Source organism: Ranitomeya variabilis, chromosome 4 (assembly GCF_051348905.1).
Source record: "Ranitomeya variabilis isolate aRanVar5 chromosome 4, aRanVar5.hap1, whole genome shotgun sequence".
Classification (NCBI taxonomy): Eukaryota; Metazoa; Chordata; class Amphibia; order Anura; family Dendrobatidae; genus Ranitomeya; species Ranitomeya variabilis.
In genome coordinates, this window is record NC_135235.1 from 290,966,977 (window position 1) to 290,984,881 (window position 17,905).

The 17,905-nt window shown below is 44.7% G+C and overlaps 1 protein-coding gene across 2 annotated transcripts in view; it reads left to right on the forward strand.

The window, feature by feature from the left end:
* The first annotated feature begins 2,113 nt into the window (after window positions 1-2,113).
* The window catches only part of SDF4 (stromal cell derived factor 4), a 49,034-nt gene continuing 33,242 nt past the window's right edge, over window positions 2,114-17,905 (forward strand). Inside the window, exons 1-4 of one of the 2 annotated variants that reach the window (XM_077250175.1) lie at window positions 2,114-2,266; window positions 6,132-6,489; window positions 15,192-15,328; window positions 15,839-15,952. In XM_077250175.1, the coding sequence (XP_077106290.1) occupies window positions 6,182-6,489; window positions 15,192-15,328; window positions 15,839-15,952 (559 nt within the window). In that variant the 5' untranslated portion in view covers window positions 2,114-2,266; window positions 6,132-6,181. Of the gene's footprint in view, window positions 2,421-6,131; window positions 6,490-15,191; window positions 15,329-15,838; window positions 15,953-17,905 lie in introns of both variants that reach the window. The other variant, XM_077250176.1, reaches the window with a different exon arrangement.

Consider the following 17,905-nt stretch of genomic DNA (forward strand, 5'->3'; position numbering starts at 1 on the left):
AGGGTCGGCACTCTGCACACACAACTCCTGGCAGAGTAATAGAAGCCGGCAGCGGCAGCAGGTGATGTGAAGGAGCTGCGCCTGCACTTCCCATCACCTGTGCAGTCTGCCAGCCGCTGCCGGCTATACAATAAAGTGCGCCCTGCTCCCCGCAGCTATGAGCATGCAGGGCAGGCACAAATGAAGGAGGCAGGGGCTGGGGGCGGGGCCCACCGGAGGATTGTCCGGTGTCCCGGTGCCCCAGTCCAACGGTGTATGGAGGAGACATGTTGTGGATGGCTTTGTACGTCATGGTTAGGGTTTTGAACTGGAGTCTTTGGGTAATGGGGAGCCAGTGAAGGGATTGACAGAGGGGAGAGGCCGGGGAATAGCGGGGGGACAGGTGGATTCAGGCTCGGACTGACCCATAGGGAAACAGGGGAATCCACCTGGTGGGCCCCTGTGTAGATCTAGGCCCTCAATCCCACTATATGGGAAGTACTTGGTATAATTCACATGATTTACTCTGTACAGAAAAAAGCAGCATCTCATCATTCATTAACCAAACTACCCAGTTTATTATTATATATAGATTATTATTATTATTTATTGTTATAGTGCCATTTATTCCATGGCGCTTTACATGTGAGGAGGGGTATACATAATAAAAACAAGTACAATATTCTTAAACAATACAAGTCATAACTGGTACAGGAGGAGAGAGGACCCTGCCCGCGAGGGCTCACAATCTACAAGGGATGGGTGAGAATACAGTAGGTGAGGATAGAGCTGATCGTGCAGCGGTTTGGTTGATCGGTGGTTACTGCAGGTTGTAGGCTTGTCGGAAGAGGTGGGTCTTCAGGCTCTTTTTGAAGGTTTCGATGGTAGGCGAGAGTCTGATGTGTTGTGGTAGAAAGTTCCAGAGTAGGGGTGATGCGCGAGAGAAATCTTGTATACGATTGTGGGAAGAGGAGATAAGAGGGGAGTAGAGGAGATCTTGTGAGGATCGGAGGTTGCGTGTAGGTAAGTACCGGGAGACGAATTCACAGATGTATGGAGGAGACAGGTTGTGGATGGCTTTGTATGTCATGGTTAGGGTTTTGTACTGGAGTCTCTGGGCAATGGGGAGCCAGTGAAGGGATTGACAGAGGGGAGAGGCCGGAGAATAGCAGGGGGACAGGTGGATTAGTCGGGCAGCAGAGTTTAGAATAGATTGGAGGGGTGCAAGAGTGTTAGAGGGGAGGCCACAGAGCAGGAGGTTGCAGGTTACCTAGATATAGGTAAATTTGTGAATGAGGGTAGTGTAATATTTGTATGCAGGTAAAAGTGGACCCTCAAAGTCATTGTTACTGGTGGGCCCTTGGTACCCCAGTCCGACAATGAGTGGATTAGTCGGGCAGCTGAGTTTAGAATAGATTGGAGGGGTGTGAGAGTGTTCGAGGGGAGGCCACAGAGCAGAAGGTTGCAGTAGTCAAGGCGGGAGATGATGAGGGCATGGACTAGGGGTTTTGCAGCTTCTTGGTTGAAGAATGTACGGATCCGTGAAATATTTTTGAGTTGAAGGTGGCAGGAAGTGGAAAGGGCTTGGATATGTGGTTTGAAAGAGAGATCAGTGTCAAGGATTACCCCGAGGCAGCGAGCTTGTGGGACTGGGGAGAGTGGGCAGCCGTTTACTGTAATGGATAGGTTTGTTGGGGGAGTCGCATGAGATGGGGGAAAGACGATGAATTCTGTTTTGTCCATGTTAAGTTTTAGAAATCTAGCGGAGAAGAAGGATGAAATAGTGGACAGACATTGAGGGATTCTGGTTAGTAGGGTGGTGATATCTGGTCCAGAGATGTAGTACTTGGACAGAATTTTCAGCCACATAGTCCACAGAGAGGGAATGTACCCAAAAGGGTTAAAGCCCTTTTCTATACAATTATACCTATATGTGGATTATAAAGCAATGATGCAGCAGTCTGTCATTGTGCAGTATGATTGTATCACTTTACACTTTTTACGCAGGAATTGCAGCTTTTCCTATCTGCAGGTTGCGGTTTCCTTTTCTCCTGCACTGGTCACACAGCTGTAGTGGAATACAATGACCCAGCACCGCACTGCACCAAACCAACTCCATCCCCCTCCCCCTCCTGCACCGGCCGCCAGGTGGAGGCGGAACCTTGTCTGCTGGTGCAGGCGTGTCCTCTATTCCACCTTCCCCCAGCTCCTGTCACTTCCGGTTTCCGGTTTGTGGATGAGCCGTGCAAAAGACAGCAGCCAGGATCGGTGACGACGTGTGTAGCAGGTAAAATGTTACATATACATAATATACCGGTGTGTGGGTGATTGTGCTCCTTTATCTCAGCACTACGCACACAGATGTGCTGCTGTCATCGCACTTTCGGTTCCATTTAAGAGACGACGGCTTCATGTTGTACTGTTCATGAGTTTCTAGTATGGTGAGTAATGAGTGTAGTAGGTAAGGCTTGTGTAAGGGAAACATACCCCCCCATCCTTAATTATTTATCATGCAGCAGCCAGTATGGGCAGAGCTGCAGTGTAAAGCAAGGTGCAATGACTCCACTGTAAATGAATTAGGCTTGAGGTTATGGTCACACTTCTCAGGTTTGTATGTTGCAAATCCTACATGAAATGACTGTGTGATCCACATAGGGCGAGTTAATCTTCTGCTTTTTTATGTATCTTGCGGAAATAAGGAACCTGCTCGCAGGAGAAAATACATGTGGAATTTTTCTGTTCTCATCCATCTTGTAGATGTGAAAGAACTTGCATTTCTGGTACAACTTCCTTATGGTTCAATAATAGTGATGAAGGTGTTATCTCAGCATGCTCGGGTGGTAGTCAAGTGTCTTCAGCTTGCTCGAATAATATGTTTGAGTCCTCGCTGCCGACTCGAACATATTATTCAAGCATATACATGTTAGTCCACAAAATTAACCTAAACACCATAGGTCACACTCCGTACATGACTACTTTTCCTTAGAACCAATTAAGGCCCATGAAGTGTATGTAAAACAATAAAGTTTATTTCAAATACATATCCATAAAATAATATTAACAGTATATAATGGATGCCTCAACAAAACGATTAACAACTAACTGCAGGATTTGTTGAGGCATCCATTATATACTGTTAACATGGGGTGTCCGTCAGCGGAGGGGTCCGTCACTACTAGTATGGACACTTGTGGTGAGCGAATATGTTATCTGAGCATGCTCGGGTGCTAACAGAGTGTCTTTGACGTGCTCGAATAATATGTTCAAGTCGCCGAAGCTGTTCGACAGCCGCAACACATGTATTGTCGCATGTACTGTCTGTCTGTTAGGCAATCCCTGCATGTGTTGTGGGTGTCAAACAGCCGTCGGACATGCAGCTACAGGGAATCGAGCGTATTGTATTTTTGCACGTCGAAGACGCACTGTTGGCACATGAGCATGTTTAAATAACAACTTATCCGAGCACGTTCACTCATTACTAATGAACACTTTTTAGGTCATAAACTTTGCTTATTTGGTTCCACACAGATTTGATTGCAGAAGGTTGAAAGCTTAAAGACTCATTCAGAATCGCCCTCTGCCCCCATAGAAGGGAAATTTACCGTTTTTCAGCCATTTTTGGTCCGCGTGTCCTTTTTTTTTTATTAGTGTTTTATAAGGTTTTGTCATTTGCAAAAAATAATAATTTCCAAGCTTAATCCATTAAATTGTAGAAGGCCGCATTGAAATGACACACAGATGACCTGTAAGTGCTGAGTTTTTTCATTGATTGGTGATTTTGAAGTTTTAGAAATCTAGCGGAGAAGAAGGATATCGAGGGGTTCAAATGACATCCTAATGTGGGGGACCTGGACATATGATTGTTGGGGGAGTTGAGGGTGCTGCATGTCTGATTTTGGACTACCTATTCTTTTGTTCTCCTTGAGATAATCTGTCGCCAGAGCGAGTTGTCTTATATAGAGCAGAGAGGGCTTCTGGCTGAACCATGAAGCCTTCCATAAAGCACCCAAGGTTTATGGGGAGCTTAACTCTAAACGCTTAATGACATATGTCCATTGTCAGGGAGTACGATACAGATGAGATATACGGTTTTGTATACAGAATGTATAATACAATTGGGTTTTCTGTAGCCAAAAGGGCTGAATCCAGTTGTCTGTGGTGTCAGTGGTGATATCCATCACTGTGTGATTGGAAGGTGGTGGGCTAATGAAGGATAAACAGGACCCTTTGTATGTATATTGGGGGTAAAGAGCTCACAGCTTCAAACACTTCTGTGATCACAAGGTGAAACATATTGTCTCCAGGTTAAAGGGGGAGTACATAGAAGGGATATAAAAGACTGAAACATAGCCCAGACCTGGGAGTGAGGAAGAAACGGCATTAAGAGAAGAGTCCCTAGGGAGGATGGAAAGGATTCAGGTAGGGCTCCTTGGAAGAGAGAAGAGCGTTCAGGAAGTCATCTCTTGGAAAGGGGGTCCAGGGAGCGATGGAGAGGGCCCTGCCAATGACCTGATGGTCCACGGTGATGAGGGCTAAGGAGACAACAAGGAGGCACCAAAAGAGCTGAAATGATTGGAGATACAGAGACGAGTGTTGGATGGGATCCTTCTTGGCAACTATGACATTAAGGGTATGTGCACACGTTGCGGATTTTCTGCGGATCCGCAGCGTTTTTTGCAGTGCAGAAACGCTGCAGATCCGCAATTGATTTACAGTACAATGTAAATCAATGAGAAAAAAAAAATGCTGTGCACACTTTGCAGAAAATCCGCTGCGGAAACGCTGCGGTTTAAAAGAAGTAGCATGTCACTTCTTTTTTGCGGATCTGCAGCGTTTTTGTACCCATTCCATTATAGAAAACCGCAGGGGTAAAAAAACGCAGCAAATCCGCAAGAAAACCGCAGCAAAAACGCACAAAAAAAACGCTGCGGAACCGCACAAGAAACCGCAGGTGCGTTTTCTGCCAGGAGAGACAGAATCCGCACCAGAAATTCCTAAGCCTAATCCGCAACGTCTGCACATACCCTAAGGAAATGACTGAACGATATTATGTGTTTTCTGGGGTAACGATCGCCGTATGATTCCTTGTAATAGTTGCTTGCAGGATGACCGAAGGAGTGGATAATAGGAGGGAAGGCTGTTTCATATCTGTGTTTTGCATCATAATGCAGAAATCTGACGGATCGCATTAGACGTCAGTGGGGTCAGTTTGGCGACATTTGGCATGTATCAGAACCGTTCCTGGCATAAACTACATTTCTATAAATTAAATAATTAAATTCTAGTCTTAGTTCACACATCTGTGTTTCACACGGTCTGCGAGCAGACCTTCTGGCCCAAAATAAGAGCCCCATATATGCCTAGGAGACTTTCAGTTGGTCTGGACATTGTGGTCCTGACACAGACGTGTGAATTCAGCCTAATAATAGAGTACCGGACTTCATGACCCATTACTGTGATTGCCGTATAATTAATACGCACGCCAGATCATATTTTGGCAGATGATGCCCATTTAAATCCGATCAGCAGGACATTTACATACCAATTCCTGATTATATTGATCTGACTGGACAGAATATTGGTCAGATATGTGGACTTGCGAAGTCAGAACACACACACTGAGGTTTATGGGAAGAGTCTGCTGCCGGGATCCCATTATTTGGTTTGGCTTGTTCTGCAGAATTTGCCTGCTCAGTGTTGTGCTGTGACCTTACCCTCCTCCGTCCTTGATGTTGTGTTGTCGCAGCCGGTTTATTTATATCGTACGTTTTCTATGCTTACATTGTTTCGCACTTTGCTCATTCAAGGGATCGAGCTGCAGCTGCTTTGGTAATCCGGACATTAGCCCAATAAATATTTGTGTGGCATTGTGTAACCCATAGTGCCTTGTTTGCTTATAAACAGGGTCCTCTACCTTGTGCTTTACCATAGCAGATTCATAGGAAAGTTGGCGCTTGTTGCCAGCTTGTACGTGGCTGCTTTCTGCCAGAAATGATGCCCCCCTAATCCATAGTCTGTGTCTGGTACTGCACCTGAGCCTTATTTGCTGTATTGGATCTAGATGTGAACTTTATCCAATGATTATGACATATCGTAAAAGTGAAATGGCAAACAATTCCGGTTCCTTATCAGCCTTTTTTTGTTTCTTGCAGGAAGGAACTTGCTTCACAACTGCAGCATATTTCCCGATCTATGAAGGATCATGGTGTCTAAGCAGGCTTTCCTTTTCAGCTTAGGTTCCCTCTACCTATCCCTCCTATTTATATTCCTCCTCATGGATGTGTATGCCAGGCCGGCAAACAATTCTGCCTTAAAGGATAAACCGGTGGACAATAAGGATGAAAACGAAATCTTGCCCCCAGACCATCTTAACGGGCTGAAGATGGAAATGGATGGTCACCTCAACAAGGAGTTCCATCAAGAGGTTTTCTTAGGCAAAGAAATAGAAGAATTTGAGGAGGATTCAGAGCCAAGAAAGAACAGGAGGAAGCTGACGGCCATCTTTTCAAAGTAAGTCAGCGATGGAGCTTGGATAGTGTGGTACCATGTATGTGATCAGATGTATTGGTATAAACTAATACTGAAAGGATCATAGTCAAGTCAGACCTTGGTTTTACCATTTTTTATGGCCAAAAAGTGGGTGCATCTCTAAATTACATGGGGTTAAAACACACGAGTTTGCTTCAGTCGTAACCTTCCATATAAGAAAAGAAACACATTGCTTAAACTGCATAAAAATATGTGTAAAATGGAGAAATTGACCTTTTTTTAAATTCCATAAAAGGTGAATGTATTGCTCTTTAACGGATGCTATTTTCCACCCCGTCATTGACCTATCGGTCTTCATGAATTAATGAGTACAAACAAGCCGATGTTAAACAGCGGCCCCTGGGACTGCTGTTATTAGGCCATGCCAGAGATGTGTCCTAATAGGTGGTCTGTCTGTCAGTCCTTCCAACACTCATAGGCTACAATGCTTTAGAATATTTTGTACGCCAAAGCATTATACCACCAATGTAATGATCGCTGTAAATAAAGTTTCATAAGTTTTTTTAAATTCAGTATTACATACAATTTGAGATAAATTATTATATACACCACATGTTATATTCAGTATGTTTAAAACAAAAAACACTGGAAAAAAAGTTATACTTTTTAATTATTTATATTTTTGTTCCTAGAAGATAAAGGAGTTGTCTCCACATAGAAATGCAGTAAACTGATTGGACAACTCCTTTATCTTCATTCAGTGAAAATATAGGTCATTTATTACAAGTGATGAGTGAGCGTGCTCGGATAAGGTGTTATCTGAGCATGCTCGGGTGCTAACAGTGTCTTCGGTGTGATCCAAAAATGTGTTCAAATCTGCACCGCTGCATGTCTCGCGGCTGTTAGACAGCTGCAACAATTGCCTGTTTGTTAGACAGTCCCTGCATGTATTGCGGCTGTTACAGCCGTGGGGACTCGGACATATTATTCCAGCACTCCTGAAGGCACTCCGTTAGCACCTGAGCATGCTCAGATAACACCTTATCCCAGCACATTCACTCATCACTATTACTTATCCGACTCAGATCCAGCTACATCTCTGCTGCTGACATGGACTTTGTTGTTTGACTGCAGCGATGTGATGTAACCGCTGCAACCAATCGCTGACTAGCAGGCTTGCACAGTCTACATCGGTAGAGCCGCTCTGCCCAAATGAATAGCTGCGGTGATGTTGACATTCAGCTCCTCCACCAATCACTGATGGAGCAGCTGCCCCGGCACTAAAGACAGGTGACGTATAACGCCATAATCGCCTCTGATCTTTGTTCCCTTTAGTAGCCGTTTGTGCTGTTTCTTCGACTTTGATCCGCGGAGGTGACTGGTGAATGAGCTGTCAGTCTGATTAATCCCTGACTAATGTGATGTGCCAGACTGATGTGACCTGTCACCAAGGTGGAAATGACATCTCACTTCCTGCAGCTTTTCATCGGTTCATGTGAAACCTCTCTTCTTTATATGGTTTACCATAAAGGTCTTCTGTTACTATATTCTTCCTGTCAGCGGATTCTCACTGGCACATACAGGGTGGTTTTATGATCATGGTTCCTTATCAGGTCTTTTAACCTTTTTAAAGGGAACCGACAGCAGGTCTTTGCTATGTAATTCGAGAGCAGCGTAATGTAGGAGCAGAGGCACTGATTCCAGCAATGTGTCTACTGAGTGATAGAATCAGTTTTCACTGCCGCAGACCTCTGAATGCTGAGTCCTGTATAACCTCAGCCCACACCACCGATTGGCCGCTTTCTGCGTATCCTGTATATTGACAAAAAGCTGCTAATCATTGGCAAGGGCGTGGGTTGGACTAGGAGGCACAAGACACATAGTTCTCTAGTGATAATCTCCTGCTGATAAAACTGATTGTATTGAAACGGCAGCCCAGTAAGTGACATATCGCTGGAATCGGGGTCTCTGCACCTACATAATGCTGCACTTAGATTACATAGCAAAATCCTGCTGACAAATTCCCACTAACGACATGCGATATATATTTTTGGCAGTATATGGAGTGGCTCAGAAGCTTTGCCCTCCCCACACGGCAGGTGCTGGTTCTGTTATAGAGCTGACCGTTATTAGCAGCGACCATAGATAGCTCTGGTCGCTCCTGTCTAATCACTGGCCATAGCGTTTAAACGGTGCATTCCCATGTACTTGCCCAATGCCGATGGGTTGCCGGGGCCCTAAGAAAGGGCTTTGTCACCACTCTAATGGTGATCCCGCGAATCCCAGCCTGTGGGTTGAGCTTATAGCTGATGATTTGTACTATATACTGCAGTACAATCGCAGGTTCGAGTCCCCTATGGGGACTGAGAAATACAGTGAGAAGTAAAGGTAAGAAATAGATATATAGCAGTTTTAACAGATGAAGCCTGGCCATCATGCATGTGCCTCAGACCTATACCGATGTGGACCCACATGACACCTGGGTCATCTGTTAAAAATGAGCAAGAAGGCTGCACCCAGCAGCTCCGCCATTGTGATTGCGCAGAGCGCAGCGATCGGTCATCAATGTCTGCCGCATCCTTTGTACTGAGAATCTTTTAGTAAAATTACCAACAGGTAAAACCCCGACAATCGATTTTTGACTTTGATGATAACCTCCTCGTACAGAAAATATCGTCATTCTGAGAAAGCCAAACCTACATAGTCGGTAATGGAGCCTTGCTTCGCTCTTCCTGTTGGATTCGCTGTTTCTTGTGGCACCTTTACAAGAAATCATATATATCATTATTTTTTTATTGTCGAGGCCGACTAAAAATATGAAACGTGACTGGTTATTGTGGTTACTGAAAAGTCGCCCACGCGCAGGTGCAGATCTGTGTTACTGTATGTGCCGAGCCTGATCAAATGTGCCCTGATGGGAACACAGCCATATCTATAGGAAATGTCCACTACCCCAGGTCTGCGCTAGTATGGCGGTATATATAGCACAAGTGATCAAACAATCCCCTATGGAGGAAATAAAAAAACAGTGCAAGAAAAATAAATAAAAGTGAATCTCACTCCTTTTCTGCACCTAAAAATTAAATTACCGGTAATAAAAAAAGCCTATTTTGGTATCGTCGTATCCATAATAGTCCAATCTATTGCACTATAAAAAATTTTAAACACTAAAGAGGAAAAAAAAAAAAAAAAAGTAAACCTCCAAATTATCGTTTTAATGTCACCTCACCTCCCTGCAAAAAATACAATAAAAAGTGATCAAAACAGGCAAGCAGTCAAAAGAATGAAAAAAAAATGGGTCTTTAAAAAGTGTCACAGACCATTAAAATCTATCTATCTATCTATCTATCTATCTATCTATCTATCTATCTATCTATCTATCTATCTATCTATCTATCTATCTATCTATCTATCTATCTATCTATCTCACAAAAACAGGCAGCACTCCATATTCTTTAGGTCAATATGCAGGTGTTTATTGTGCCCACATCTCCATGCAACGTTTCGGCTCTAGCTGAGCCTTTCTCAAGGCTTGAGAAAGGCTCAGCTAGAGCCGAAACGTTGCATGGAGATGTGGGCGCAATAAACACCTGCATATTGACCTAAAGAATATGGAGTGCTGCCTGTTTTTGTGAAGTATATGAATTGGAAACAACCGAGGACGGGTTGTCTGGGCTTTGCACCTGAAGATAAGTAGTGGAGTGTGCTGTTCCATTTTTTCTACTATCTATCTATCTATCTATCTATCTATCTATCTATCTATCTATCTATCTTTCTTTCTATCATTTTTTTTTCTATAATTAAGTTAGGTATCACTGTCATAGTACTGACCTAAAGAGTTATATTACCGGGTAGATTTTACTGCACATTAAAGTCACAAAATTGAATTTTTGTTTATTTTAATGAACTTTAAAAAAAAAAAAATATTACCCTAAAAAATGAGTAATGATGGTAGATATAATGTTTATCTGGTAAACAAGTGTCGTAATAAAGAAGCCGACCTGCCGGCAGCTTAGCTGGGAGGAAAATGACCGTCTCCCTTTCACGCGGTGCTCTCGTGCTGCTCGCCATGTCTGTCGGGGTGATATCTGGCTCTGTCATAAAAAGGGGTCGGCAGCACGTTACATGTGGTTTCCTGGAGCGCGCACACCTTCATTATCGCACATGAAGCTGGCGGCACATGTGGTTTTCACTGATTTAGTTTTCAGACTTTTTTACAGTAAAGTGAGAGCTAAACATAAGAAACGCTGCGAGGAGCGTCGCTCACTTTACTCACGTGCTGAAATCATTTATCAAACCTCACACTTGCAGATTAGAAGTGTTCGTCACTAATAATGTGACCGGTCCCTGAGAATTGGGAGTGGTAGCGTGTGTACCTCTACCGGAACCAAGCCGTTTACTTCTACGGAAGCTGTAACGCACGTGTGACAACCGTCCCCGTAGATGGTGTGCAGGGGTGACCATGCTTTATTACTACAGCTCCATTCATATGGGGGGCACTGGACCATTTTTATGATTAGTGAGGGTCAATGGTCTGACCCCCCGACTGATCGTACATTTAACACCCAAGGCAACGGCGCTATCCTTCCACTTACTGATCAATGGCGGTCTGACTGCTTGGCAATTAGTGACCCTGGGATTGTTGCTCTAAAATCCGGAGAACGGAGCGCTGAAGCCTTATGGAGCGGAAATGTGTGTGCTCGGCCTCTACTTCATTCATTGAGGGCGGCGGGTGAAAGTCCAGTGCAGCGATCCGCTATTTCCAACTGACGATAAATGGAGCATGCACCGCTCAACTAATAGCCCCATGCTCGGGGCTCCTGAGAGCTGATCTCTGGGGGTCCCAGCAGTAGGACCTCTAGTGATGGACAATTCATTCTAAGGGTGAAATAAGCGACTAATATCAATAGTGTTCAGTGAATCCCCATGTCACGCACCGCCCCGTCATGCTTTGTGCTAGGTAGTCTTACTTAAAGGGGTTGTCTTGACCAGCATTTATGCAACTCCGTGGACTTTTAATTCTATGATTCAGAGCTTGTTGATGCAGCCTGGTGGTCTTTGCAAGGAGAACAGCACTTGCAAGTTCTTTTCTATGGAGCTTGCAAGCGCTGTTCTGATCTTGCCTGGATCATGCTCCTCCGATGCTGCAGAGACACAGCTGCCTCCGCTTCCAGCATGGGACAGAGCACAGTTCGGGCCAGTGACACCGTCGTGCCGCAGGTCAGAACTGTCAATCATCGAGGGATCAGTACTTTCCGTAGAAAGGAACATGAGATCAACCCTTTAAATTGTCCTGTTCGCTGACTCTTTTCGGGATTTAATTTCTTAGACCAACAATTCGGGCTCCAGAGCTTCTCATATCTTGGTGTCAGACGAAGCCTTGAAGGACGGTCTCCTCATCTCACCAGTTCTTCACACACTTGTGTTCTCCTGTCTGTCATGCCTTTCTATGTATTTGGAAGGTACCGGTCCTGTGAAGTAGCACCACTGCCATTCCAATGTCCAACCCTTTAAAGGAGTTTTCCACTACTTTGGGAAACTTAACAGGATAGTGAGAGATGTAATACTGACCAATGGTCTCTGCCAGGACTTGGAGTGATCACTTCCTGACCACCAGTCACCGGACCCTGTAGCCAATCTGTTGTCTGAGAAGTCAAGGAGCTGATGATCAGAACATAATCCCTTCCGGGACTGACAGAGACCACTGGGATGGCAGTGCTGGAGCAGAAGTGGTAAGTGTTACTTTTACCAATCCTCTGGTTTTTCTTTTTTTTTCTAAAACTGTGGAAAACCCCTTTACGACATCCATTCATTGCAACGTAGCCTACAATCGATTAATGAATTTATCCATAATTTTAGTATAAATAATACAAATTTAATTTTACTGTAAGAATAAATTGAAGAAGCGACCGTTCTGCTTTTGCTTTTCTTGCATCCTGCTGAGCCCGATATCAGCTTTGGGGAAAGAACAGCGTGCGTAACGTGCGCCCACACAACCCCACTGTCTATTCTGGGAGGCAAAAAGCTTCCACCACCAGCAAATGTCAGAAAATGTCACCCGCTGCGCAGAGACTGCGCGCGGAGAGCTTCCTCTGCGCAGGGCGCCGGCCGTACAGAGCCTGATCAGAGGAGGAACGTTCACATAGTAATCTGCTATGAAGCGCCCTTCTAACCTCAAGAATATGGTTTATTTCGTGTGTGGGAACCGTAGTGGGGTCTGTGGGCGTAGCGCGCTTCAGATTGATGACACTGTCTTTTTTAGCACAGTAAATATTTACATAAAATCTTTGTCCTTCTCGCACTTTTTTCCCCTGTGACTGATGTGAAGAGCTTTTAGTGTACGTCCTATCAATTTCTTCTCCAGGGGACGCTGGTAGTGCAGATGTACCGGTCACATATCAGAAGGCTGCAGGGGGCTCATTGCTGGGGTGTGTTACCTTGTATGTCTCCCTTCATAGATGATACCGCCATGGTCACTGGGCTGTTATAGTTATTTCCTATCCACAGAACAGGTTAATTGATAAGATCAGTGACACTTGAGACCCCTGCAGATCACCGTTACCAGGGACGCATGCCTCCAGTATGAATGGCGTTGCGAGATATTCAAGCGTTGTCTGTGGCAATCAGTGGGGGTATAAGAGGTCGGACCCCCACCAGTCTAACACTAATCACCTATTCTGTGGAACACCCCTGTAATTTCACCAATTATTAGCCTGATATACCTTTTTTAAAGGGGTCTTCCACTGTTTTGATATTGATGACCTATGCTTTGGATAATTAACAAAAGTTGCACTATAGCATGTAAACATGAAATATATGACATTTTGAATAGCATTACTGCTCTAGATAAGATAAAATTGAGAAAACTTAACACATAATTTGGCCAATTCATGCATGCCCAGCAGCCAGCGACAAGGCGATCTTATTTTGACGGGGACCTATCCTAGTGTGAATCCTCTCCTAGGTTGAAGTCTGCATTTATGGTAGGATCCTGCTGCAATTTAAACCGCCACAGGCTGGAGGGCTTAGTGCTCTTTCAGAGCCAATATATAAGTAACAAAAGACCGACTGTCACTTCCAAACTAATAACTGGTGTGTACGGGTGCAAACTCTCTACACATAAATATGCACACTGTAAGGCTTATTATGTGGGTAGGTAGGATCCTGCTTCAATTAAAACCGCCATGTGCTTGAATGGTCCAAATTATGTGCTAAGTATTCTCTTTTTAATTTTTTCCTATTTTTTTTTTTTTTTTTTCCTATTTTCTAGGCCGGGTGCGACCAATCAGCGAAGCGTGGTTCAAATCCCGCACCAATTCGCGGGCGGACTGCACCTGTCGCTGATTGGTCATGCCAGCCGCCCACGACCAATCAGCGACACGGGATTTCCGTAACAGAATTAGACGATTATATTATAGGATGTGTAGAGATGGGTACTCTTAGTTTGTACCTGTACACACCAGTTTTCTGTTTGGAAGTGACCGTCAGTCTTTTGTTACTATGCTTTGGATAGGTCCTCGATATCGGATTGGTGAGAAGCCAACACCCCGCACTCGCCCCACACACCGATCAGCTGTTCTCCTCTCCAGTGGTGGCCGGATATACACACAATTGCCCCATGCACTGTGTAGTGACCACTCCTCGGCACCGCAGATCAGCGCCTGATGGCGCCAGCCACTAAATAGTGTGATAGCGCTGTGGTGTTCCTCTTGTATACGGTTTACATCCAGTGCTAAAACATGATCGCTTGGTGATGGAGACCCACCAATCTGGTATCGCTCACCTACCCGGAGTATAGGTTATTAGTGGAAGCCCCCTTCTTAATATTGGTAAAAAGAGGTCTTGCCGTGCCCCTGGGGTCCTGCCATGCTTCTGACATTTGTTTATTACCCCATAATATAAAGCTTGACCATTTGCATTGTGCTGTACTTTAGTTATTCCTCCAAGAAATATATAAATTAAGAATTCTTGTCATTGTGTGTCCCTCCGCACTTAGTTTAATAATGGCTGACTGTGTGAGACTGCTACAATGAGACTAAGGACTCCAATTTGGCTATGAAATGCTGGTCAATGTCTTTTTAAAGGGGTTGTCCACTACTTTGACAACACTTTCTCAGTCTCATTGTTTGCTATTAACACATGTACTCTCCTCCGGTGCTGTTCCAGCAGAGTCGGGACTTGCGTTCCCAGGGCTCACTTGACATTGTCACGTGAGCCCTGCACCCAATCAGTGTCTGCTTCATTGTCCTCCACCTTCAGACAAGTCGAACGTCAAGAGGAAAGCAGAGCGCAGCCGCATCCCTGACTTTTTGGTGATGTTCGATATGTCCAAAGGTGGGAAGAATGAAGCCGACGCTGATTGGCGTCACAACCTCTCGTGAGCCTCGGGAAAGCACTGGAACAGTCTGCACCAGAGGCGAGTAGAGGTGTTTTTTATTTTAACAGGGGCAGGCCTACACATTGAGGATGGGTTGTCCTAGTAGTGGACCACTCCTTTGGTAGCACCAACCTGCTTCAGAAAATAATAAAAAAAAAACAAATTGCCCCCTGGACTGGCACCACCACTCCGATCTCCCTGTAGTCACGGGACATTCTCATGTGACCGCTGCAGCCATTCTGTCCACAGCTGTCTGACTCATCTGGTGGTAAATGGCCTCAGCGGGACCCCCACCCTATTGTAATACAATATACAGTAATTCTCATATGTTATTCTTTCTTTAAAGGGTGGACATGAATAAGGACAAGCAGATCAGCGCTCAGGAAATGCAGCGCTGGATCATGGAGAAGACCGAAGAACATTTTCAAGAGGCCGTAAAGGAGAATAAACTTCATTTCCGGGCTGTGGACCCAGATGGTGACGGTAAGTAATGACCTATTCATGGAGACAGCAAAGTCTCTTTAATCATTATAGAAGGTAATCTGTAAAATCTCATAATTAGTGGGTCAGTCATAATCTAGCGGTGAGGTGCGGCCAGGCTATTTGTACGGGAGTTTCCATATTCAGGTAGTATGCTTCTGACGGGAGAGTGCACCAGAGCGTAAGGCACTCAGACGTCCTCCCACATCCTTCCTCTACATCCTGATTTACTGGCATTGTGCCTACATCTGGCACATAATCTTGTGTTCTATTTTCTTACATCATATTGATGACGATCATGATCTAGCCACATTCTTGTGGATGTTTTGTGGGGAGTTTTTATGTCTTTTTTCATGGAATATCCTAAATGAACAAGGCCATATGGATGTCCTCAATGAAGGCATTTTGAGCTGAATCACGTACATCCCCCTCCAACACCCTAATCCCAACTCTTTATGAACTTTTCACATGTACAACTCTTAATATAGGATTTAATATGTTTCCTTAATCCAGGGCATGTGTCATGGGACGAGTACAAGATCAAGTTCCTGGCCAGCAAGGGCTTCAATGAAAAGGAGGTGGCCGAGAAAGTGAAGAACAACGAGGAGCTGAAGGTTGATGAAGAAAGTAAGTTCCACATCAAGTTTACACTTTTTGTCATGAAAAATGTTTGACGTTTCTGCCATTAATGTAATAAAAAAAAAGAAAAGTTTTAAGTAAACAAAAAGTAATTACCAAACTTCAGATTTTCTCATACTTCACATTTCAGGTGAAATTTTTCAGCTCCACCCAAATCTTTTTTTCAAGCTGTTGCTTGTTTTCAAAGTCCATTGACAAAAGATCGATCGGGGGGAAATTTTTCTTATTTTTGGAAACTATCTGTCACCCAAAGAAGCTTCCTTTCCCTGCGCAGGATTCTCACTATAAACGAGTTGGCGTCGGCTCGGTTTCATTCTCAATCACTTTGACATGAGGGTAACAAGGTCTCAACCAAAATCTTTACAGCTGCAGGTTAAAAGGGAAGAAAAAAAACATAATTTTAATATATTTGCTGTTGATCTGCCATCCCCAGTTACAGGGGAAATTCAGCCGTCAGCTCCTGCACCTTCACAGAATCCATCGATCACAGGATGGCTAGTATTGCTTCCTGAACTATGTCCCTAGAACTCAATCAGCAGTATGGTGTGATTCATTAAGGCTGGCATTGCACACTCCAGTCTTGATGAAGCGCTCGCTGGAGTACGATGCACCAAATTCATTAAGCAGCGTGCGCCTTTTAGTGAATTTGGCACATCATCTAACTGATGTGCACTAGAAATCCTACTCCAGTCAGAACTGGAGTAGACTTTCTGGCATCTAAAACGGCAACAGTTTTGCTGATTGTGACAGTCAGGCGATCAAGAAGGCAAAGAATGATCTGCTATCTCTGCCTTCTCACTCTAAGGCTACGTTCCCAGGTCCATGTTTTTGGTGTTGGTGACCTATTTTAATTAATGGGTGCAGAAAATCTGCAAAATCAAAAGCTCATTGTGGGAACGCGGCCTAACAGCAGCTCCGTGCAGCTGCTGACTCTGCAATGATGATGTAAAACATGCCCGCACAGCCAGATGTGGACTGGCCCGATATTTTAAGATGTACGTACGTACGTACGTACACACACACACACACACACACACACACACACACACACACACACACACACACACACACACACACGCGCGCGCGCACGAAAAACTACATTACATATATATACATACATACATACATGCATACATGCATACATACATACATGCATGCATGCATGCATACATACATACATACATACATACATACATACATACATACATACATACATACATACATTCATTAATTAGATGGTGGCCCGATTCTAACACATCGGGTATTCTAGAATATGTATGTCCAAGTAGTATATTGCCCAGCCACGTAGTATATTGCCCAGTCACGTAGTATACAGCACAGAGCCATGTAGTATATTGCCCAGCTACATATGTCACAGGTTAAAAAAATAAACATATACTCACCTTCCGCAGGCGCGTTGTAGTTCTGTCGCCTGTGTGGGGTGCAGGCGGCTTCTTCCGGTTCCAGGGTGTGATGACATCGCTGCCACGTGACCGTGACGTCATGGCAGGTCCTTTTTACGCAGGACCTGTGATGACGTCGCGGTCACCTGACCGTGTCGCGGTCACCTGACCGTGTCGCGGTCACCTGACCGTGTCGCGGTCACCTGACCGTGTCGCGGTCACCTGACCGTGTCGTCACGGCAGGTCCTGCTCGCGCAGGCGCGCAGGACTTGTGATGACGTCGCGGTCACATGACTGTGACGTCATGGCAGATCCTTCTCCCAGACCATCCTTGCCACTGGAACGTGCCGCTTGCATGGACCAGCCGGAGCATCGCGAGGAGCAGGAAAGGCGGCGGAAGGTGAGTATCTAATGACTTTTTTTTTTTTTTTTTTTTTTTTTTTTAGCATTAGATGTTTTTACTATTGACGCTGCATAGGGTGCGTCAATAGTAAAAACTTGGTCACACAGGGTTAATAGTGGCAGTAACGGAGTGAGT